At 50.1% G+C, this 21,802-nt stretch overlaps 7 protein-coding genes across 7 annotated transcripts; 6 read left to right on the top strand and 1 right to left on the bottom strand.

Moving 5' to 3' along the window:
- Nucleotides 1–505: 505 nt before the first annotated feature.
- On the top strand, nucleotides 506–2,107 carry N7443_004147 (amidohydrolase; the record flags this gene model as incomplete). Its single annotated transcript, XM_056884203.1, has 1 exon — nucleotides 506–2,107. The coding sequence occupies one exon, from the start codon at nucleotides 506–508 to the stop codon at nucleotides 2,105–2,107; it is 1,602 nt and encodes a 533-aa protein (XP_056742481.1).
- Nucleotides 2,108–3,823: 1,716 nt separating this feature from the next.
- N7443_004146 (major facilitator superfamily domain-containing protein) lies at nucleotides 3,824–4,351 on the top strand (the record flags this gene model as incomplete). Its single annotated transcript, XM_056884202.1, has 1 exon — nucleotides 3,824–4,351. The coding sequence occupies one exon, from the start codon at nucleotides 3,824–3,826 to the stop codon at nucleotides 4,349–4,351; it is 528 nt and encodes a 175-aa protein (XP_056742480.1).
- Nucleotides 4,352–4,782: 431 nt separating this feature from the next.
- Nucleotides 4,783–5,247, bottom strand: N7443_004145 (uncharacterized protein; the record flags this gene model as incomplete). Its single annotated transcript, XM_056884201.1, has 3 exons — nucleotides 4,783–4,850; nucleotides 4,941–5,038; nucleotides 5,105–5,247. 3 exons carry the CDS (start codon nucleotides 5,245–5,247, stop codon nucleotides 4,783–4,785), a joined length of 309 nt encoding a protein of 102 aa, XP_056742479.1.
- A 1,751-nt stretch (nucleotides 5,248–6,998) lies between these two features.
- On the top strand, nucleotides 6,999–8,580 carry N7443_004144 (uncharacterized protein; the record flags this gene model as incomplete). The annotated part of the gene is made up of 2 exons (XM_056884200.1): nucleotides 6,999–7,047; nucleotides 7,103–8,580. 2 exons carry the CDS (start codon nucleotides 6,999–7,001, stop codon nucleotides 8,578–8,580), a joined length of 1,527 nt encoding a protein of 508 aa, XP_056742478.1.
- A 3,296-nt stretch (nucleotides 8,581–11,876) lies between these two features.
- On the top strand, nucleotides 11,877–14,216 carry steA (sexual development transcription factor SteA; the record flags this gene model as incomplete). Its single annotated transcript, XM_056884199.1, has 5 exons — nucleotides 11,877–12,000; nucleotides 12,059–12,158; nucleotides 12,212–13,738; nucleotides 13,843–13,926; nucleotides 13,982–14,216. 5 exons carry the CDS (start codon nucleotides 11,877–11,879, stop codon nucleotides 14,214–14,216), a joined length of 2,070 nt encoding a protein of 689 aa, XP_056742477.1.
- An 897-nt stretch (nucleotides 14,217–15,113) lies between these two features.
- N7443_004142 (putative sucrose transporter) lies at nucleotides 15,114–17,196 on the top strand (the record flags this gene model as incomplete). The annotated part of the gene is made up of 4 exons (XM_056884198.1): nucleotides 15,114–15,262; nucleotides 15,362–15,401; nucleotides 15,468–15,789; nucleotides 15,851–17,196. 4 exons carry the CDS (start codon nucleotides 15,114–15,116, stop codon nucleotides 17,194–17,196), a joined length of 1,857 nt encoding a protein of 618 aa, XP_056742476.1.
- A 656-nt stretch (nucleotides 17,197–17,852) lies between these two features.
- On the top strand, nucleotides 17,853–20,275 carry N7443_004141 (bifunctional K:H/Na:H antiporter NHX1; the record flags this gene model as incomplete). The annotated part of the gene is made up of 5 exons (XM_056884197.1): nucleotides 17,853–17,895; nucleotides 17,948–17,977; nucleotides 18,075–18,224; nucleotides 18,319–18,978; nucleotides 19,038–20,275. 5 exons carry the CDS (start codon nucleotides 17,853–17,855, stop codon nucleotides 20,273–20,275), a joined length of 2,121 nt encoding a protein of 706 aa, XP_056742475.1.
- Nucleotides 20,276–21,802: the final 1,527 nt, after the last annotated feature.

The raw sequence follows: 21,802 nt of genomic DNA, 5'->3' as shown, positions 1-21,802 counted from the left end.
GCCATATCTCAGCCAAGAACGGGTGAAATGAATATCCTCCAAATTGGAGAAACTAGTTTGACCATCATAGCAGGTAACCAATATTATTCCATACAAGGACATCATTGCATAAAGATGGCCTTCTTTATCTCTCATGGCAGCATCAAGACCCACTCTTCGCTGAAAATCGACCAATTGCGTCAAATTGCGCCGCCAAGCCACTGCCACATCGGCTAATGGACCTTGGTCAATCAGCACGGAATGGCCCGGTCTGCATCTACGATAATGCTGCTCAATCTTCGTCGGCAGATAGCCAAGATCATTCCGCAGGTCTCCTAGCTCATGATTGTGGTGATAATTCAGGTCTACTTTATCCTCACGTGCCATTTCGACCCCAGGCCTCAACTGGTCACAATAGGAAAGTCCTCCCGAATACCCCACGTTCTCATCCCTCTTTAAATATCCTCACAAATCACCGAATCGTTCTTCACTCCTCGTACGATCAAAAACATTCCCTAATTTGATTATGACATCCGTTTTCCGTAACGGCCGGGTCTTCGTCCCGGCGTCATCGGCCATTCCCGGCGATAACTTCGCCGATTGTATGATCATCAAGAATGACCACATTGCCTATGTCGGTCCTGAGACTGAGATCCCGGAAGGTGCCACAGTCATTGATTTGAACAACCGTATTGTGGTTCCTGGATTCGTCGATGGCCACGTGCACATTTTGCAACACGGCCAGTCCCTCCGCAAAGCGAACCTCATTGAATGCACATCACTCGAGCAGATCCGAGAAGTGATCAAGGCATATGCCGCGGAACATTCCTCTGCACCCCGACTTCTCTGCAGAGGATGGATTCAATCGTCTACCAGCGGAATTGCTTTGGCCAGCATGATCGACGATCTTGATCCGCGACCCATCTACATTGACTCCTTTGACCTACACTCAATGTGGTGCAACCAAGCCGCTCTCGATGAGATGGGTGCTGCGACTTGGGCTGATCTCGCAGGTGGAACTATCCACCGCGATGAAGCCGGGAAGCCATCGGGCCTCCTGGATGAATCCGCTGTCATCAACAATGCATGGCCTTTCTTGGACAGTCTCTACTCGACAGAAGACAAATTGAGCGCCTTTGACATCGCCGTCAACGGTTACAAGGCCGCCGGATATACCGGACTGATCGACATGGCCATGGACGACAGCACATGGGAGGTGCTGAACATGTATCGCCGCGACAAAGGAATTCCATTCCACGTCGGAGTCCACTGGCTCGTCCCATACTCGGAGGACCAACAAGCCAACCTCCGGTACGTCGACCGAGCCATCGAGCTGAAGAAGCAATACACAGACCCGACTTTCACAGTTGTCGGAATCAAACTTATTTGCGACGGCGTCGTCGACGGCTGCACCGCAGCTCTAATGCAACCATACTGCGGAAAATCCTCGCTAGTCGACCCAATCTGGCCCGAGGACAAACTGAGAGAAGTGGTCGAATACGCCGATAAAGCTGGTCTCCAATGCGCCATTCATGCCATCGGCGATTTAGCAGTGCACCAAGCAATTGACGTTCTATCACAAGTCGGCACACCCGGCCGCCGGCACAGAATTGAGCACCTCGAAATGACCACCTCCGAAGACGCGAAGCGACTAGGACAACTAGGAATCACCGCCTCCATCCAACCAGTCCACTCTGACCCAATGCTCTTCAAGGCATGGCCTACTCTAGTCGGCGAGCACCGCTGCAAGCGTGCGTTCGCTTACAAGGAGTTCTTAGACGGAGGCGCTCCTCTTGCCATTGGAACGGACGCTCCTACTGCGCGCCACCTCCCTTTCCCTAATCTTTACAATGCGACTACTAGGCGCTCGGCGCTTGAGCCGGAAATGACCAATACTCTTAATGCCCAATTTGCGATGAGTTTGGCGCAGGCTGCTACTGCTGCTTCTAATGGCTCCGCTTATGCGCGATTTGCTGAATCTTGGACGGGAAGCTTGAAGGAGGGGTTGAGTGCGGACTTTTTGGTGGTTGATATGGATTGGTCACCGGAGAAGTTACTTGAGGCAAAGGTTTGCCAGACCTGGTACCGGGGCAACAAGGTCTTTGATTCCGCTGCTGAGGCTTCATAGTTGGTGTGTTTGTGAATGTATAGAAAGGCGCTGGTATTGTACATTTAGAGAGATACTGAGTAGCGACGACGATTTTGGGACCCTTTTCACAAACTTTATTCAAAGTTGTTTTTTCTAATACATCTTGTAGTGGTGAAGCGGTGACATGGTACATAGTGTTTCTAAGGTGTCTTACATGCCTTGGTCTGTCTGCATTCTTCTCTCCTACAAGGAGGAACACACGAGAGAACAACTATTCGGAATATGACTGCACTTTTCGGTTTATTTGCCTCATGATTTAGCTTCAAGGATAAAGCGATACCCACCTACAGAGTATGTCCCCTACATCTCCCTGAGACCTTGGGAGTGTGTATGTGTGTGTTGCTGGCGCCCAGTCTGTATTGCCAGACAGCCATCGAGCCATCCCCTTTTAAATATCTGAATCATAATGGAGCATTATGAAATACACCACAACCTTAATCGACGGTAATTCGAGCGTCAAAAACGGCAGGTTTCGACGCTATGTAAAGCAACCAATCCTCTTTATCAAAATCTAAGTTTTATGTATTCGGCCCACTTTTACCACTTGCTTTCGCAGGGATTCGCTCACACTTTACCAACGCCACTCAAGGCAGACAATCAGAAAGTTTGTTATGCCCTATTACCAACTTGTTCCAATTATAGCCGCTTGTTGCGCAAATACAAAGGTTAATTAGCCACTCCAAGTCATGTTCGATTAATTACTTCGACCAATAACCTGTCAAACAGTCAGATGTGTCTTTCCAAAATTGAGGTCTCCGGCACCTTCGAAGACGCAGCCAGGATTTGCGCCAAGGCCAAGTACCGGGGCCCTCATCTTACTACTGTATGTAGTCCGCCTCGGCACGTCATGATTGGTGGAGTTGTCAATGTCTCAGGTAGGCCAAGATCGACTACCTTAAGCGATGCGACTTTGCTCCACCAAAGCTAACCGCCATAATCTCCTCGCAGGTCAATGGCCCTATCCATATAGCTCATTGGGCAATCAGTCGCCGATGCTGATAGGGCTGAGCACCAGGTGATTTCGAAGACCCCCTAATTCCAGACTTGGCAGAGCCTCAAAAATGAGAGTCCAAATTATCTTTTGTTCTTTCTATCCTCTCTGAACTCTTAGACACACACGAAGATGATCCCTCCCTTAGTGTATTTCTGGGTCCCAATCTGGATATTGATCCTGTCCAGTTCGGGCTTTGCAAAAGAAGACCCCGAGTACGATCCTGCGTCGAACTTTCGCCCGAACAATGTGACAGATCTCAGTGGTCTCTACAAATGGGTTGGATCGTATGTAACAGCCAAGTCATCCTTGTGTACGGACCTGACGCATGACAGTTATTATAATGCGACACTCGAGATCGAACTCACTCCGATGGTGGGCAGGACCGCGAATGATTCCGTCTGCCCAAGTAATAGGAATCTCACTACTATTACGAGATGGGATTCAATTCTGTTCATTACTGAACGTGGAACTTACAACTCAGGATCCAATCCAGTCAACCTGTGGCTAGCCATCGTGCCATCGAACTACAATATCTCTTCTGTGAATATGGTGTATGGTCAGGAGCTTTTGATATCAACACCACTTAAGTGGCCTTTACATTCCTCAACGTGAGATTGACTAAGGCCTGATAAACATTTGGACGATGCTGACCCCTTAGGCCGGCCTGGAATAACCGGACTGTTGAGCATGACACCTTCGATATGACGGCTACCAAGAACTCAAATAAGTCATTTTCCCTTTCAGGATCAGACTTCGATCAGTACGAGACCGCTTCATGGCCAATATACAACGTATCGATGCCCGCCTGTAATTCCTCTGTGGATACTGGGGACTGGAGAGTCCGTCTGTGGGAAGGACCCTGGTGGAACACAGAGGGGTGGGATGCTTTCAGTTATCCCGAATTCCGTGCTAACTTTGATGGCAAACATGCCAACTTGACGCTTGACGGGTCATACTTTGCGAATTCGATCGTGAAAAATGGAATTTCTCCTGCTGCGGATCCGGGTAGCATAATGGGACGGATTCAGATGCGATTCAGTGGGATTTTGGATGCATATCACTCGGATGTCCTGGACGTCAACTCGTCAACCCCGACATGGCTTCGCACAGTTGGGTTCGGGAATAATTCCTTAAACATTGCGAATGACTCTAAGGGTACCAGCCTGTCAAAACCACACCAGTGGATACTTCTTCCTTTCCTTTTTGTTCTGGCTTTCATGCTTTACTAGACGAAAATGTTAAAGACTCAAATGCAAATCACTATCATCTTCCTTCTTGCAGTAAACTAACTCGTCCTGTGCTCTGGGATCCGATCAATTCCCGATATGCTATTTTTACCGTCACATAGAGTAGACTTGCTAGAAAATTAAGCGTAATTAAGCTATTTAGATCCCCGAGAATAAAAGTATCACGGGACGGGTGGAGCATCACTCTGACATCACGAGTCAACTTCTCTCCGCGGGGCAAAGAACAGTCCGATTTACACATATTTTATTCAATTTCGTTCTGTAGAAAATACAATTCATCACCTCCATTTGTTCTCACGATCAAATTATGGACATTTCATAGCTGAATTCGCAAGTTTGCATTTGCACATCATCAAGCAGCCGCGACGGTTGTACATGTACATCCATAGATGGATTTGCTTTCGAATTTCAATTTAATCTTCCGGTCGGCGGGGCTCATACTGGGTGGCATGGTCGAGATAGTTCTCTGAGTAAACGGGGCCTTTAAAGTCTCGTGTTAGTCGTTGCTCTCAAGACAGGCTATAAGGATCGGCCACGAGGCAAGTCAAAGATAAGGGTAGCGAAAACCTACCTCGCACTGGGTTTTGCGCGTTACTGTGTTCTGTAGAGCTCTGGAGGTCTTCTAAAGCATGTTCATGGGCTAGCTCAGCGCACATGGCTTCGGGGGCGCTGAATGATGGTGCGAGTCAGAAAAGACCTATGAAATGAGAGTATGGTAGATGCGCATTGACTGACGGAGCCACATTTCGATCCATGATGATTTCCAAGTCGCTCATCTTGCGAGTTTGTGTTCCCTTGTCGTTGTTTCCATCGAGTGAGTTGCGCTTTTGCAAGATGCTGGGATCAAGAGGATTGTTGTCGATGTTCGAGCCGACCATCTTGGGCGATTTATTGTGAGAGGATTGAGATACAAGTAAGAGTTAGTGAAGTAGCTCAAAGCTATTGTGTTCAGTGAATTTTATAGTGCTGGATTCTTGAAAGATAGAAAAAGCTGAGGGAGAGTGTGGTACTTTAACTCATGATCAAGTGCGGGGAGCCTGGAACATGGGAACGTATGTGGCAAAGCTATGATATAACCACTGGATTGTGTGACCTATGAGGCAACTTTGCGTTTCTTATCTTTATTTTCGCTAATAATAGACAACAGATTCCTTTCTAAATAACAGTTCATTTGTGAAGGAGTGATCTCGATGCCTTTTTGCTGTCGCTATCTCATTTGCGACACTTTAACGATCTAAGTCCATGATGTAATGCCTGTAATCGGCTTCTTGCCATGAGAAAATTGCCATGAGAAAATATGGCAAAAGCTCCAAATATATATGAGAAATATTAGTATATTTTGTAGTTTGTTCAACATATATTTAATGAAGTCTTAAAGAGCTTCCTTGATATAAGTCCATGGCGGGCCACTGCAGAACCGCGATTTCCGCGCTGTGCGGACGAGTGGAGTTAGGTGAGACAAAAATCTGATTTCATGTTAGTTTTCTTTCAAGTAGAAATCTAGTAATTCCTCGATTCATCGAGATCAATCGATCATAGCTTTGTTGGCTCTCTCCTGGTGCAATAGAGGTGGCTCAGAATGTAGATCGCCTCCGATCTCTGCAGGGTTCAGGTCGCTCATCGATCAAATGGTCTTTTTGAGCCCTTTCAGACGTCAATAAACTTGAAAATGGATTTTCAAATCGGTAGGGAGGTCGGGCGAATTTTCCACTGGCAACGAGGACAGTGTTACGCACTGCATCGGAATATATTTATGTAGGCGGATCTCGGTCAAGAGCTTAGACCTAGGTGCCAGGTCCTCCTGGTGGGCTCCAGCGTACTCGTGCACTATGCCTTGACCTTCCTATAGAATCAGGTACATGCAAGGCCAAGAGGCCTGGGTTCATTCAATTTATGTTCCTCTGGAAGCAGTATTCGCCACGTTCTCGGCAAATTTCAGCACGAGGCCCGGGCTCGCATTGACAGCAACAAGCGCAACATCCAGCAAAGACGGTCTAGAACTCATTCTTGACACCCAAGATCCTCTCAAAGAAGACCAGAACCGGAGAATCCATTACTAAAGGCTACACCCAAGACCACCATAACACACCAGTCAGACGGCAGCAAAGGCCAAGCACATACCAAGATCTGTGCCTCAACGCCTTGGCATCGAAATGCGGAGTAGCGGGGTGCATACAAAAAGACCATTTAGCAAATCGATTCTTCTAAGAAATTTACCCAGGATCGACTAGTCGCGCTGAACCGACGAACCACACAACGACATTATGATGAAGGGCCTTTTCCGGGGCCCATCCGCGCTAGTCCCAAATTGGTCATTATCGTGAGAGAACTGGCAAGGTGGGTTCCTGAACCCAGAAAAGATCCGATGGGGTTGAAATACGTTGAAATGGTGCAAGTGAAAATTTTTCTTTCGTTTGATACTCTCTGTTCTATCTGGATGTGCTGCTCGAAGTGTTGTTGCTCTGGAATTAGGCTGGTGGATCTATATCGGCTGTGAGATCATTGACGGAGAGGACGGGTGACCTCATCTTTTGAATTTGCCGCTGGACAAACAACGGAACTGAAAGATATCACAGACCCTGAGGGGCAGGGTTAGCATTGAGTTGCTTCGTTGAAGCCTTGAGAAGAAATGGTATTCTTGCGAGGCGATGTCTCTGGCGAGCCGGATCAGACAATCAGTATGGAAATTGACATGCAGTGTGTTTAGAGTGAGCCGATGCTAACAACGGACAGACCACCACGAAGCAAGCAGAAATGTCGAAGTTGTCGACTGGGATAGTCCGCGAGACCGTGGAAACCCATACAACTGGCCTCTGCGACAGAAGTGGACGCTCACGATGCTTGCCGTTTTCGCCACCTTCATCACGATGGTGAACGGTACAATCATCACCGTTGCACACGCCGTCATTAACGATGAGTTTGGCATTTCTGATGCCTCTTTCCCCAATTCATATTGGCCTGTCACATCGTGGGCTGTGGGCGGTGCCCTCTCATCATTTCTCATCCTTCCGCTTATGGAGGACTTTGGTGTGCGATATGTATTCCTGGGCACATGGTTGATCTTTATCTGTTTTGTAATTCCTCAGGCCCTGGCACAGAACTTTGCCACGCTGGTAGTTACTCGATTTTTCGCTGGGAGTTGTGTCGCCATTCTGGCCAACACTGCTGCCACGGTCATTGGAAATCTCTGGGACACGGAGCGGAATCGCAATGTGCCCGTCAGCCTGTACATTGTGTTTTATCTGGCCGGTGCCAGTGTCGGTCCCGTCATCGGAGCACCTATCTTCCAGTTTCTGGGATGGAGATGGATCAGCTATCTGCAGTTGATCTGGTTAGGGGCTCTGTTCCCGGTTTATGCCTTCTTATTCAAGGAGTGCCGCGGGATTGCCATCCTCGGACAACGTGCAAAGAAATTGCGGAAGGAAGGACGGATGGCGTACACCCAGCATGAGATTGACAGCGAAGGAACACCACTGTTGACGATAGTGATTCGCAGCTCATCGCGGCCTCTGCTGATGTTTTTCACCGAGTCGGTAGTGTTCTTTTCAGCCTTATGGTCTGCCTTCACCGTTGGCACGCTGTACCTGTTCACGCAATCAGTCGAGCAGGTTTTTGCGGGAATTTATGGCTGGACTCCCGCACAAGCCGGATACGTGCAGGGCGCCATCGTCATCGGGGAATGTGTGGGCTGGGTAGGGACACTATTCTCGGGAAGTCTCTATTTCAATTCTGCATCCCGAAACAAGGAAGTCCCTGACACCCCGATCCCGGAGGCAAGACTGTACCTCGCTATCGTTGGTGGCGTGTTTGGGATCTCGGGAGGAATGTTCACCTACGCTTGGACATCTTACCCCGATCTGCCCTGGATAGCACCTGCTATCGGCCTCGGCATGGTAGGAGCGGGCAGTGTTATCGTTGTAACAGGGATTTCGGATTACGTTGTTGATGCATACAGCAAATACGCCGGCAGCGCAGTTGGGATCATCGTCACCGGAGAGAACACACTCTCGGGATTCCTTCCTCTGGCTGCGATGAGCATGTACTCCACTCTCGGTTTCAACTGGGCCAGCACACTGCTGGCTTTCATTGCATTGGCTCTCTCTCTGGCGCCCATATTGTTAATTGTCTTTGGACAGAAGATCCGGGCAAGAAGCCCGTTCATGAAAGAAGCAATGCTGGAGAAGAGGCGAAAGAGCATCGACTCGGTCTAAGAGGTTACCCCTCCCGCTTGCACATGTGTACATATATTGGTAGATTGATAGTATAATAGAAATGACTCATGAAACAACTCAATCTCTAAAAACAGGACATGGGAGGTTCCTATTTTCGGCATTGCCTCGCCTAAAAACTCCCCCGTGTATCAAGATACAGGATTTCCCCGTGCTCATGTGAAGCCGGATAGAAGAAGGTTCACGGGGCGTAACAGTGGATTCGGATTCCCACAATTTGAAAATCCGGTTCATTGAGGCTCGTACAAATGATTTGAGTTGTTAAGTGTGGATACCCGCGTGCTATATCCGAGACCGAGGTTGACCATGTTTGGGAGTGAACACCTACAGAAACACGCGATCTGAACCTTAATTCATTCGTGATTTCCCATGATTTCGATTTCCACGAGTTCCGCGACTTTCATGACTCGCTTTTACAATCTCATTGTCCGCAATTCGGACCATCAACCCATGCTTACCGAGACCCGAGGTACACTCCGAGCCCACTGAGATTTCAAGAGTGGACCATTCGGTCCATGATTTAATATACTTTCAGACTATGGTGGTGAGCGGAGGCGACGGGCATAAAAACGAGAACCGGGCGGAGCTTTTCCAGAATGCGGTTTAGAACGCTCTTTGCATCCACTAGCTCGGGCCGCCCTGCACTCCCTAACACCACGTTCTCGACGGCTTATCCGCGTTTTTCTTTTTTACCAGAGGGCTCGTATTTAAGTCTGTTGACGGGAATGTGGCCCCATTGTCGATCACGGTGGGAGATCATCTTAACCCGTCGGCTCTGCGAATACGAGTCTCCGGTAATCTTGTAACAACCGCGACACCTAGACAAGAAAAATAGACCAGGATCATCTCTTGACCAGGATTGACGTTGGGCTTTGCATGCTCCGTAGGGCCATCTTCTCGACTTTCCCAATGGAGCGCGGTGCAGCATGGCTACTCTTCCAGCCACAGGAATTCAGAGGACGGAGACATCAAAGGCCCACAGCCTGGACAGGGCAAGGAGATAGAGCTTCTAGATCGTTTCATTGTGGACGATCAAACCAGGCACCATGCATCATGTGCTCCGTGCTCACCCCCTTTACTCCGAATGCTCCAGGGGCGTCGCTTTCGAAACCTAGATCAAGAGTCTATTCCGTGGCCAGTCCACCGGGGCAAACGCATTGCACTGTGCATTTTCCTTGATCTGGTAAGAGAGAACAAGGCAGTTTGCTATTCCGCGAGGCAAGTAAGACACGCCTTGGGGCTAGTTGGGCTAGCTCGTCGACATGATAGTCTGCACAAGTCTGCACAGGACTCAATCAGGCTCGGGCCCAGCCCGGTGATCGTGTTGGAGGATGAAACAGCAAACATCTCCAGCACCTCCGCAATCCTTGCGAGCTCCACGGCATCAAGATCCGAAGGACTGGAGCAGATCGCCTCGCCAGTGTGGAACCGGTCGTATTTTTGGTCGGTCACAAAATCAGGCAGGTTGATAGCAGGCTAAGAATGTGCCTAATGAGCCTAGGTGACTAGTGCGAGAGAAGCGAGAACGCAAGATTTGGTAAGAGTCGGGCGTTCTGGGCCGCTAGGACTTTTGCCGACCCTGGTGCACGTTATTACCCATGGCGACCGGTTGCCAAGCTTTTTCCTCCGACTCGTTGTTCAGCCTCTCGACCACGGGATGGATAACGAGCGGCGCAGTCTAGACGTGCAGATCTTCATCTATGACATAAACGGTGTGGGTCGGGAAATGAAACAATCAAAACAATCATTCCATGCAGAATTGGATCTGTATAGGGAGGGGGCAAGATGGACAGGTGGGCATTAAAAAAGTACTACTGCATGCACTCCAGATCGTAGCGCAACGGGTCAGGTACAGTTCTGACGGGAGAATTGGCGAGGCCAGCCACAAGGGGGGGATGGATTAAAAGAGCATGCCTCCCGAACATTGACACCTATTTTGGACTCATCCGTTCTGATGTGTCGTGCAGACCAGGGTGTACGGAAGACCCGGAAAGAGATCAGCTCCAGCCACAACCGTATGTACCGGCGGAGCAGGGGGAAAAAGAGGGAAGGGAGAAGGATTCGGAGAAATAATGTTAGAAGATGGGACGGGAAAGGGCCCCGGTTTCAACAGCGTGAATGGCCAGAGAGGATGCATGTAAGCGCCCACCAGAGATCTGAAACAACCAGCCAGGTGCTTCAGGTCCCCGGCGCCAGTTTGACCTGCGAGCCTGTTCTTGGCGCCTCGGTTGGTCTCCACTGAGAGAGCTGTGGTGGGAGGAGAAGGTGATGCCCTCGAAGCACAGACACCCTGCAGTCCCATCACCCAGACAAATTGCAACCCCCCTCTTTGTACTCTATGAGTGCCTTGCAGATGGGGGAGATGATCACCACCACTTAACGGTGATTCGACGTGTAGCATGTCTGATTACCTCTTTTTTACTGGGGGGAGGGAAACGGATAAATTGCCCTTGTTTTTTTTTTTTTTTTTCTTAGTCCCTATTCTCCCTATTCTGCCATTATCTCGATTTTCGATTTTTCGATTTTTCCCTTTTCGACCCTAATTTGTCTATTTTTCTATTTTTCTATTTTCCTGGTTTTTTTTTATCCACGATGGCTCCGAGCACGAATCATAAGGAACCCCGGTACAATCCACAGGGACACCCGAGTGGGACCAAGTGGTAAGACTTCCGTAATTTGACTAGAACCTAGCATTACCTGTAAAATATGACCAGTAGCGTAGATTCGGCCCCATCAAGGTAATATATACTTGTTATGACTGCCGCCCTCCCAGCGGTTCTCTGCTCTAATAATAAGCACTGACGTTGTGTATCTTCCCCCCTTCTTCTTCTCTCCTCCTTCCAAAACTTCTTCACACCTTCGTTTCTTTCTTTCCGCTGTGCGAATTCAGAGGCTTAGCCGGCTGGTCCAGTTCAATCTCTGACGTCCTTTCTTTGCAACTCTTTGTACCCGACTGAGGCTGGTTCCTCCGTTTCTCTCTCCTCCGAATCCTCATCGCGTACGATCGTTGTGAATCACGACTCCTTTGCGCCGTCAATCGCCTCCTGTCGCTCTACTCACTTCCCCGAGCGGCCACTCCTATCGCGCTTCGCATCCGACACCCGTCAAATCACCTCAACACGGTGAGTCGCTTTTGTGACTTGTTTGAATGTCTCGGCGCAGAGTCAGGAACACGTCTGAAGCATTGCTTTGACCCTCCTTTGTTCGCCTTCATTCTTATCTATATGCCTCTTCCCAGTCGGAACTGATCGATTATCAATAGAGCGCGTGCAGAAATAATGTATCCCCATCATGGTGCCCCCATGGCACCGCCACAAAAACCGGAGACTTTCATGCTCTCGACCGAAGCCCAGCAGAGTCTCCCGCATGATGCGCAAGTCGCTCTGCAGCAAGTGGACAACCGTGCGTCATCCGCCCATTGTTCGGTGCAATCTTGAAACTCGTGTTGACAACAATGCAGTGAAATACTTTCTTCTGTCAGCCCCCGTCGACTGGCAACCTGATCAGCTTATCCGTCGCTTCCTTCTTCCTACGGGCGACTATGTCTCTTGCGTTCTCTGGTTAGTGTGATGGTCGAACCGCCTCCAAAGGCTGAACTAATCCGGATCTCCAGGAGCAACCTTTTCCATATCTCAGGTACCGACATCGTACGATGCCTTGCTTTCCGATTCCAGGCGTTCGGCCGCCCCGTTAAGAACGCGAAGAAATTTGAAGAAGGCATTTTTTCCGATCTGCGCAACCTTAAGGCCGGCACGGATGCGACACTGGAAGAGCCCAAGAGCGGGTTCCTGGACTTTCTGTATAAGAACAACTGCATTCGCACCCAAAAGAAGCAGAAGGTCTTTTACTGGTACAGCGTCCCGCACGACCGATTGTTCCTCGATGCGCTGGAGCGCGACTTGAAGCGCGAGAAAATGGGCCAGGAAGCGACCACCGTCGCCGTCAGCGAGCCTGCCATGTCCTTTGAGTTTGACTCGTCTCAGTCCCTGTATGAGCAATTGACCAAAGCTCAACAAGCGAACTCTTCCTCGTTTGCTGCCCACGCAAGTACGACATATGGCCAGCCCAACTCTCCTGTGGTTCGGACCGTTGACGCAATGCCTCCTCCCCAGATGGCTCCCCCAGCGATTCCACTACTCCAGGACGATTCGGGTCACCCGAACATGTACAGCCACCCGCCGATGCCGCTATCGAACAATCTAGTCCAGAGCATTATTAAACGCGAGCAAGACTACGGGCCTATGCAGTATGACCGCCACGGAATGCCCGTTGGTCGCCTCCACCAGCGCCATTCTTCCATGCCCACCTTCTACGAGTACTCGCCTGCTCCGTCTTTCGTCTCCTCTCAGTACGAGGACTACAGCAACCGTGGCCTGTCCTTCGAGCCCGTTACACCACCCCAGCACTCCATTGGACTCGGAGCAGAGCCGGCTTACATTGCAAATGAAGATACCGGTCTTTACACCGCGATTCCTGACTTGTCTAGCGCGGGACATGCACCATACAACCCAATGATGCAGCTTCCTCCGTCCAACTTTGCCGCTGCCGGTCACTACCCTGCCGCTTCGCGGTCGTTTTCTTCCAACTACTCTGTGATCGAGGGGTCACCAACCTACAAGCAACGCAGGCGACGACCGTCTATAACCCCAGGTCCCTCCAATGGCACTCCCGGTGTCATGGGCACATCCCAGCCTCCTTCCTCACAGCCTCCTACTTATGCTGCTCACCGGCCCAGCGACCTTCGACGCTCCGTGTCCAGCTCAGTAGCTCCAGTTGCCGAGGGCGATGAGTCTCACCATGATTTGGCGCGAACGTATCCAAGTGCAATGCTCCCTCAAAAGGATCTGCTTCAGGAAATTTCTCGTCACGGAACTCCTTTGCGGAACATGGACGACAATGTTGATCATCATTCAGTACCGATGAGCCATGCCCCAGATGATCTCGCAGCACTCCCCACTAGTGCAGCCATCGAGACGAGCGTTCAAAACAGTACCAGCAGATCAGATCGTTCAGGCCCTGGCCCCGCTCGTCGGGCCAGAAGCGCCACGATGATGGAGTTGGGCCCGTACCCGCAAAAGTCGCATTCATGCCCTATCCCTTCCTGTGGTAGACTCTTCAAGAGGCTAGAGCATCTCAAAAGGTAAGCTTGTCAATCTTTCTGAAACCGGTCCATTGTGGGACCGTCATCTGCACAATACCTTGGTGTGATGGTTTCAATTGCCGCCGACTAACATGGGCGCTTAGGCACGTGAGGACCCATACCCAAGAACGCCCGTACCCCTGCCCCTACTGCAGCAAGGCCTTCTCGCGTTCCGATAATCTTGCACAGTAAGCTTAGTCTCCCAAAATAGCGATCTTTATTCAGACTAACTTTCATTATTAGGCACCGTCGTATCCACGAGGCTCAGCAAGACGGTCATGCGCCCATTGCACATGACGAAGACCTGGACGAGGCGAACGACTTCGAGTCCGACGAGGAATCATCCCCTCCCGCCCCCACACACGCCATGGTCAACATGCCCATGACCTCGATGTCTTCTTCCATGAGTATGCCATCGGCCGTGCCGAACATGGTAGCACCCCAGATGATCGCACCCCAACTTCTCCAGCATATGTAAGCGTATTGCCATGATCTTCATCTTGATTTCAGGCGTGTCCTGATCTAGTGGTTGTAATTTTCTATTTTCTTTATGCGACATCTGCATGCCATCCTTCCCTGTTATTTTTTTTGTTCTTTGTACTTGGACATCGGCTGCTTTTACGGATCTTCACTCGTCTGGTCTTTGCCACCCGTGGTCAGCGATCGAGCTGCCTGGCGGGTACGGGCACTTGAGACTTATGCTTCGGAGGCTCCGGGAGCACGTTAGGGATATGGACATATCTGGAATTCGCTTTTCTGGATTATCAGGTATCTTTCAGGAGGTGACTTGTGTGCCGTCATTGGCGGCTGGGAAATACTATAGACATCTAACGAATCTCAATTGATAAAAAAAAAACCGTCTATCTTGTCTTCTCTCCTCTGATAGATATAATTGTATGTAGTTGACGTATGACCAGCTCCTCTCCAGATACTTTGCGCACCATACTACCCTTCTAAGAAAGGGGTGTATACGTGATCATCACGTGTGCTGACGTCGCACCGATCTCGGGTCCCCCCAGCTCAAGCTCCAACAACAACTCCAGGAACGCCTCCTTCCCTTGTAAGAGAGCCAGGCAAATGGTACAATACCACTGGCCATAATCCCATCGAATCGCGACCTCGTGCGCCATGTCCGAACATCCGAGCAGGACCCCATGACTGACGTCTCGCTGTACAGTTTCCCAGCTGCTGATTCGCGCAGCCACACCCAACGTTGCTGATCTACGTAACATTTACTGCATGACCTGAACATCATACTTATCTTCCATCTGATCCTTGGAGTTCAGGCCTTGGGGCTTCATTCATATGCGCTTTTGTTCCTGATCTCCCCCGCGTTCGGTTCTAGTGGGTCACCGCTTATCGCAGATCCAGACCCATGGGGGACGACAATCGGGAACGCGTCCATACCGGATCGCCGCTGATGGAGGGGAGGCGGGAGAATGGATATCTGGGAGATGTTGATGGAGTTGATGAGTCGTCGAAAAGTGGATGGTATTTGTTTTTGCTAACGGTGTCTATTGGAGGGTATGTTTTGTTCTGTTCTGTTCTGTCTTTTAAATGAGCTTTCTAGCTCTCCCAGCTTACCACATCTTGCACCGGTTGCTAACTTGGTTTCGGGGTTAGACTACAGATTGTGTGGTCTGTGGAACTATCTAATGGATCGGTGAGCTTCGGATCTATAATCCTTGGATTGGACTGGACGGCATACTAACATGTCTTTTTTGTCCAGCCCTTCTTGCTCTCTCTTGGGATGAGCAAGTCGCTTCTTGCTTTTGTTTGGATTGCCGGGCCCTTGACGGGGACATTGGTGCAGCCTTATATTGGCATTCGAAGCGATAATTGTCGCATGGCCTGGGGGAAAAGGAAGCCGTTTATGGTTGTTGGGAGTGCTGCGACGATTGTTTCTTTGTTGTTGCTTGCGTGGGTGAAGGAGATTGTTGGTGGGTTTTTGTCTCTATTTGGTGCTGATCCGGCGTCGAGTGGGACCAGAATTATGGTCATTATTGCGGCCACAGTTCTTATGTATTGTCTTGATTTTGCGATTAATACCGGTTTGTCTCGTCCTTTTTTTTTTGTTCTGTTCTGTCTTGAAATTGCTAACCATTGATACAGTGCAGGCTGGGATTCGAGCGTTTATTGTTGACAATTGTCCTGCTCATCAGCAAGAGCTGGCTAATGCTTGGGCTAGTCGATTGACGGGCGTTGGTAGCATCCTAGGGTATATCTTCGGATATTTGGACTTACCCAGGATTCTACCATTTCTGGGAAATACTCAGTTCAAAGTTCTGTGTGCACTTGCTTCTATCTTTCTGATCGCCACTCTGGCACTGAGTTGTTCATACATTCAAGAGCGGGATCCCAGACTCGATGGACCTCCGCCCTCCGACGGACTTGGCCTCGTCGCGTTCTTTAAGCAGGTATTCAAGTCTATTCGAAATCTGCCACCGCAAATTGCCCGTGTCTGTGAAGTACAAGTGGCTGCGTGGGTGGGCTGGTTCCCATTCCTCTTCTACTCCACAACATACATCGGCCAGCTCTACGTCAACCCGATTTTTGCAGAGCATCCTGATCTCCCAGAAGATCAGATTGACAAAACATGGGAGGACGCCACTCGAATTGGAGCATTTGCTCTTTTGATCTACGCTATCATCTCATTTATTGCGAACACTATCCTCCCACTATTTGTCGTCCCCACATATGATTCCAAGGAACCTGTTGTACAACATGATGAACACGAAATTCAATTCGACGAGGAAGAAGAGCCTACTCCACGCCGCTTATCAATTTCAAGCATGCCAACAGGCACCGCGGAGGAGCCGCTCATTGACGCAGCAGCCGGCAAGAGTGTCGATTGCGGGAAGCCGACGTGGCTGTCACGATTGCAGATACCAGGGTTGACTCTCCGTCGAACCTGGCTTCTATCTCATATTTTGTTTGCACTCTGCATGTTCAGTACATTTTTTATCTCCTATTATCCAGCAGGGTCTGTTGTCATTGGATTCGTTGGCATTTCATGGGCTGTTACTCTCTGGGCACCCTTTGCATTAATTTCCGCCGAGGTGTCTCGCATTGAGGTCCAGCGTCGGTTGAACCGTCATAAGACTACGCACACAGCGGGCGCCACACAACACAATGGCTCCTCTGGATCCTACGCACCCGTCTCGGGCGAAGACGAACATGAAGACCATGATACCAGCGAGAATGATCTCGAAGAAGGCCCCAATCATGAACCACACGACAATCTTATCCAAGCTGGTATCGTCCTCGGAATCCACAATGTGGCTGTTTCCTTCCCGCAGATTTTCTCCAGTCTTGCTTGCAGCGCCATTTTCAAAGTGGCTCAGAAACCGCGTGGGGCACCCTGGGATGATAGCGTGGGCTGGGTCCTACGATTCGGTGGATGCGCAGCATTGGCCGCAGCGTGGCTCACTAGGAGATTGGGCGAGGGATCTCGTTGAACCTGATCACACCTCGATGGACTTATCGGAGTCCGTTTCGGCAGTCCGTTTCGGCCCGTGTCCGATCCTCATCCTGTAGGGCATACCGATGATGTAGTACGGCTAGAGTGGGTCGGGCCCTATAATTGCCAGTCCGAGCTTGAACAATGAAGGGGGGCAGCACTATGAAACAACATTGACGTTTTAATAGTATTTCCAATGAGGCTTAGCATTACCCATAGCAGGCGAAATCCATAGAGAGAATATACCTCTGTCGAGTCGAAAGATCCAGAAAAAAAACAAGCGCCTCAACCCGCTTCTTGGCAGTTGCGCGGCTTCAAAATGGCCCACGTGTCAGATTCACTGAATTACCGTGACGGTACGGCTACAATACATCTGCCTTCACCGCCTTCACGCCCAGCCCGCCATGTAAATGTAATATTCGTATTACGTTCTGTACTTCGTATACGCAACCGCATCCACCATCCCTCCCGTCCGCGCAGATGCAACTTACACTCCCAGCCCTGTTACCACGATTCCTGATTCAACATTCCAGCTTCCCTTCACACTGCTCCTACTCCCAAACGGTGGGATTATGTGTGCGCTGTGTTCTGCCCGTTCAGACTAGCGAGAGCTAAAAGCCAGGTTGTCCGCGTTGCTCGACTAGTCCAGTCGCGATGGCTGGTCAATTGATGGGCGAGGCCTTCCACGCTCTGCTACGTATGTCTCCGTGCTTGATCTTGTGAATACCTGCTAACTACTGTGTCTGTAGGGCGAGCGTCGGAAGATACTGACCCCGATGGTACGCGTGAGCCGAGTTTCTCTTGCCCCTCTCCTCTGTTGATGACGCTATATCCCTGTTCCATGCGCGGCGACCTGACTATGATTCCGGACAACAGATTCCCCTGAAGCAGGCTCGAAGGAGATCACCAGCTCCTGGGCGCTGTTTATTATGATCATGCTATTGATGTTTGCCCTCTTCACAAGCTACATCCTGCAGCAGAAGAAGATTCAAGCTGTGCACGAGACGGTGCTGTCCATTTTCGCAGGTATGTGTCTTGGAAACTACCAGAAACACCATTTTTGTGGTCGCAAAGATCATGACATATGGCCAATGCATCTTACTGACATTCGGACTACCAGGCATGTTCGTCGGCCTTATCATCCGCCTCTCCCCCGAATCGAACCTCCAAGACAGCGTTGCCTTCGACTATCAATTCTTCTTTAACCTCCTCCTACCACCAATCATCCTTGCGTCCGGCTACGAGCTTCACCAAGCAAACTTCTTCCGCCACATCGGCACAATTCTCACCTTTGCCTTCGCCGGCACTTTCATCTCGGCCATGGTACTTGGCCTGATTCTATACCTGTGGACGCGGATCCCGCTGGACGGGCTGAACATTTCATTTGTGGAGGCAATCTCCGTCGGTGCAACGCTCTCGGCTACAGACCCCGTCACTATCTTGGCGATTTTCAATCTATACAAAGTCGAGCCGAAGCTGTATACCATTATCTTTGGCGAGTCGATTTTGAACGATGCTATTGCTATTGTTCTATTTGAGACGGCGCAGAAGTACGCTCAGAATGATGCCGGCTCGCTAACTTTCCTTCATCTATTTGAAGCTACCGGGCTTTTCTTGCTCGTGTTCTTTGGTAGTATGGTCGTCGGTATTGTTGTTGGCATTGCTACGGCGTTGGGTTTGAAGTATACTTTGGTGAGGCGCATGCCTAAGATTGAGAGTTGCTTGATTATTCTCATCGCCTACGCCAGTTATTTCTTCTCCAATGGCGTACATCTTTCTGGTGAGTTGTTCGGGTTTTTTTGTGAGGAAAGGCGCGCAGGCTAATTCATTTTTCTACAGGCATTGTGTCTCTGCTGTTCTGCGGAATCACTCTTAAGCATTATGCTTACTACAACATGTCCCGTCGTACTCAGCTGACTACCAAGTACCTTTTCCAAGTTATGGCGCAGCTTTCGGAGAACTTTATCTTCATCTACCTGGGCTTGGACTTATTTGTCGAGTCGAACCTTAAGTTCAACCCACTCTTCATCCTTGTTGCTGTCTTCGGTATCTGTCTTGCCCGATACCTGGCCGTGTTCCCGCTTTCCAAGGCCATCAATTGGTTCATCCGCTACAAGGCTCGGCGCCGTGGCATTGAAGTCGCAGATGAACTTCCCTTCGCCTACCAAGCGATGCTCTTTTGGGCTGGTCTGCGTGGTGCTGTCGGTGTTGCACTGGCTGCCGGTCTTTCAGGAGTGAACGCACCAACACTGCGTGCTACAGTCTTAGTAGTGGTCGTGTTAACCGTCATTATCTTCGGAGGCACCACAGCCCGCATGCTAGAGATAATGGGTATTCGGACCGGTGTTGTCGAGGAAATAGACTCCGACGACGAGTTCGATATCGAGGTGACCCACGGCGGCACCTACTACAAGCGCTCTGGTACTGCCCTGGGCTACACACCGCGCCGCGGAGACTCAACCATCCCTCTCGATGGCCTCAACCACCCCTCTCCTCAGCGAGGTGGTATCGGCGAGCGCACAGATAGCTACTCAACTGGGAACAGCCGGCGCCCCAGTCCACCTCAAGGCCACACCCGGATGTACTCAGACGCCTACGGCCCCAGCGACACAGGATCGCGACGCGATCGCTCATCGGCAGCAACTCTCCTCAACGGTGGCACCGCCGGCCCCAGCCTCGGCGGTGGCGACAGCGACGACGAATTCGGCCTCCCACCCTCGGGCAAGAGCCGCGCGAACCCAGTCGCCCACCCCGACGAGTTCGATCTTGACCTGGAAGGAATTTCAGACGATGACCTCCCACCAGTTACCGGCGGCCACCGCCTGCGCCGCTCCGCGTCCCACCCCTCGCAAGGAGCAACACACACGCCCTCCTCCAACGCAGCGTCCGCGAGTGTCTCACCCGCTCGCCGCGAAGCATCCAGCCTTAGCGCGCGCGAAGCACTTCGGGATCTATTCTCCGGGGGAGCAAGCGGTGACCACGCGGCATGGTTCCGCCAGATCGACGAGGACTACATCAAGCCTAAGCTGCTGCTTGATCAGTCGAATCATAAGGGACCCGGGCCCGGGGCGGTTTGATGATATGATATTCCCTGGGCTCTTGCATGGGAGGGTTTCTTTCCGATATGAATGTATATTTAGCCTTTGTTTTGGGTGTGCATTATCGTGGCCAAGAAATCTCGTTGCATGTTTTAGCATGACTTGTTGGGTTTTATGTGTGCTCAGCCCTGGTAGCTGGGTTTGACAGCTAAGACTTGCTTTGTATAACATTCCACTAGAGCTGCTACATGTATGTGTATGAATTGCTGAGGTCTGCCGTTCCATGGCCGAATGGAATTTTGAGTGCTGAATCAAATGTTGAATCACATTCAAATTCCATTAAAGCGTATCTTCGTCAAAGTGAAGGCCTATTGTGGTAGAGAGAAAGTCCCTAACTCTACTTATACTTGTGATTGAAGCAATACAGATTCTCGCATCGAGATTTGCGAATATAATTCCGATCTGGCCGTTATCCTTACGAAGTGGAGTAATCTAAGTCCGGGTTTGGAATCCCGGATAACCCTCGATAGAAAAACAATTGCAGTTCATGGGACGGTGGTCAAGTGACACTTGAACTAAGTGGCACAAGAGAAAGTCCGCGGGTCTGTTTTGAAAATGCGTCGCCTCGGTCGTTGGAGGCCTTGCGGTCTTGCAACATTTCCTACCACAAAAACTAGCGATGCAAAGAGCGTATGCGCCAAACTCATTTATACATACCTATTTCATATCTGCCAAATGACAGTCCTCGAGGAGTCATTGATTTGCGCCATGAGAGGCACGAGCTAAGACGAAGGTGGTTTTGGACTTGGGAGAAAGGCTGTCTATTGAGCAGAGACGCTGCCTGTTGAGCAGATTGTGGCGGCCTGAAGTCACTATCTGCTCTCCTCGCTCTTGCCTAGTTTTATGCCAAGGCATTCACACAACTGCAGTGTGGGAGGTCCTGTACTCCTTCTTGTAGGCGGTGGTCAGAGTTGAGGTAACGGTTTTGGTATTGGCGTGGCCTGGGTGTGAGTCCCCACGGTGTCGAACTAGAGTCAATGATCCTCTGCAGGCATAGGCATAGATAATAAATGCTTTGAGTTTCTGTCAATATCTGTCTAGGTATCATTCTGGCCCTTTTTAAAAAAAAAAAAAAAAAAAAATCAACTATCTGTCCCTCTCTCATATTTAAAAGGTCTATTTGAAAATCTTATAATTCAAGGGAGGCAAGTCACGGTTACCTGATTTGAACCTTACTATTCTTCTCCCAGTCCGGCTATACGAGATATAAGCGGGCAGGCTTAGGGATGGCGAACCGATTAGGATTATGAGCCCGTGGTCTGTCGGCTGCCGTGCGTGTCTGCAGACTCACTTTCACGAAACAAGCGTCATAGCATGTACATAACTCACATGTAGATAGAATACAATGCGAAGACCCTGGTTGCGATCTAAATAGCTTATACAGCCGAGTAGAATCATAGGCTAGAATGAATAGAAAGAATAGTGTATCAGGCTCCACTCCAGATAACCCCACTTCCCTGAATCCGGGGTTAAAACCCGTAACCTATAACCCGTGCCAGGACCCCA

The sequence above is a fragment of the Penicillium atrosanguineum genome (assembly GCF_028827265.1).
Source record: "Penicillium atrosanguineum strain IBT 20685 chromosome Unknown utg000003l_segment0_segment0, whole genome shotgun sequence".
NCBI lineage: Eukaryota > Fungi > Ascomycota > Eurotiomycetes > Eurotiales > Aspergillaceae > Penicillium > Penicillium atrosanguineum.
This window is presented reverse-complemented; position numbering and strand designations above follow the sequence as displayed.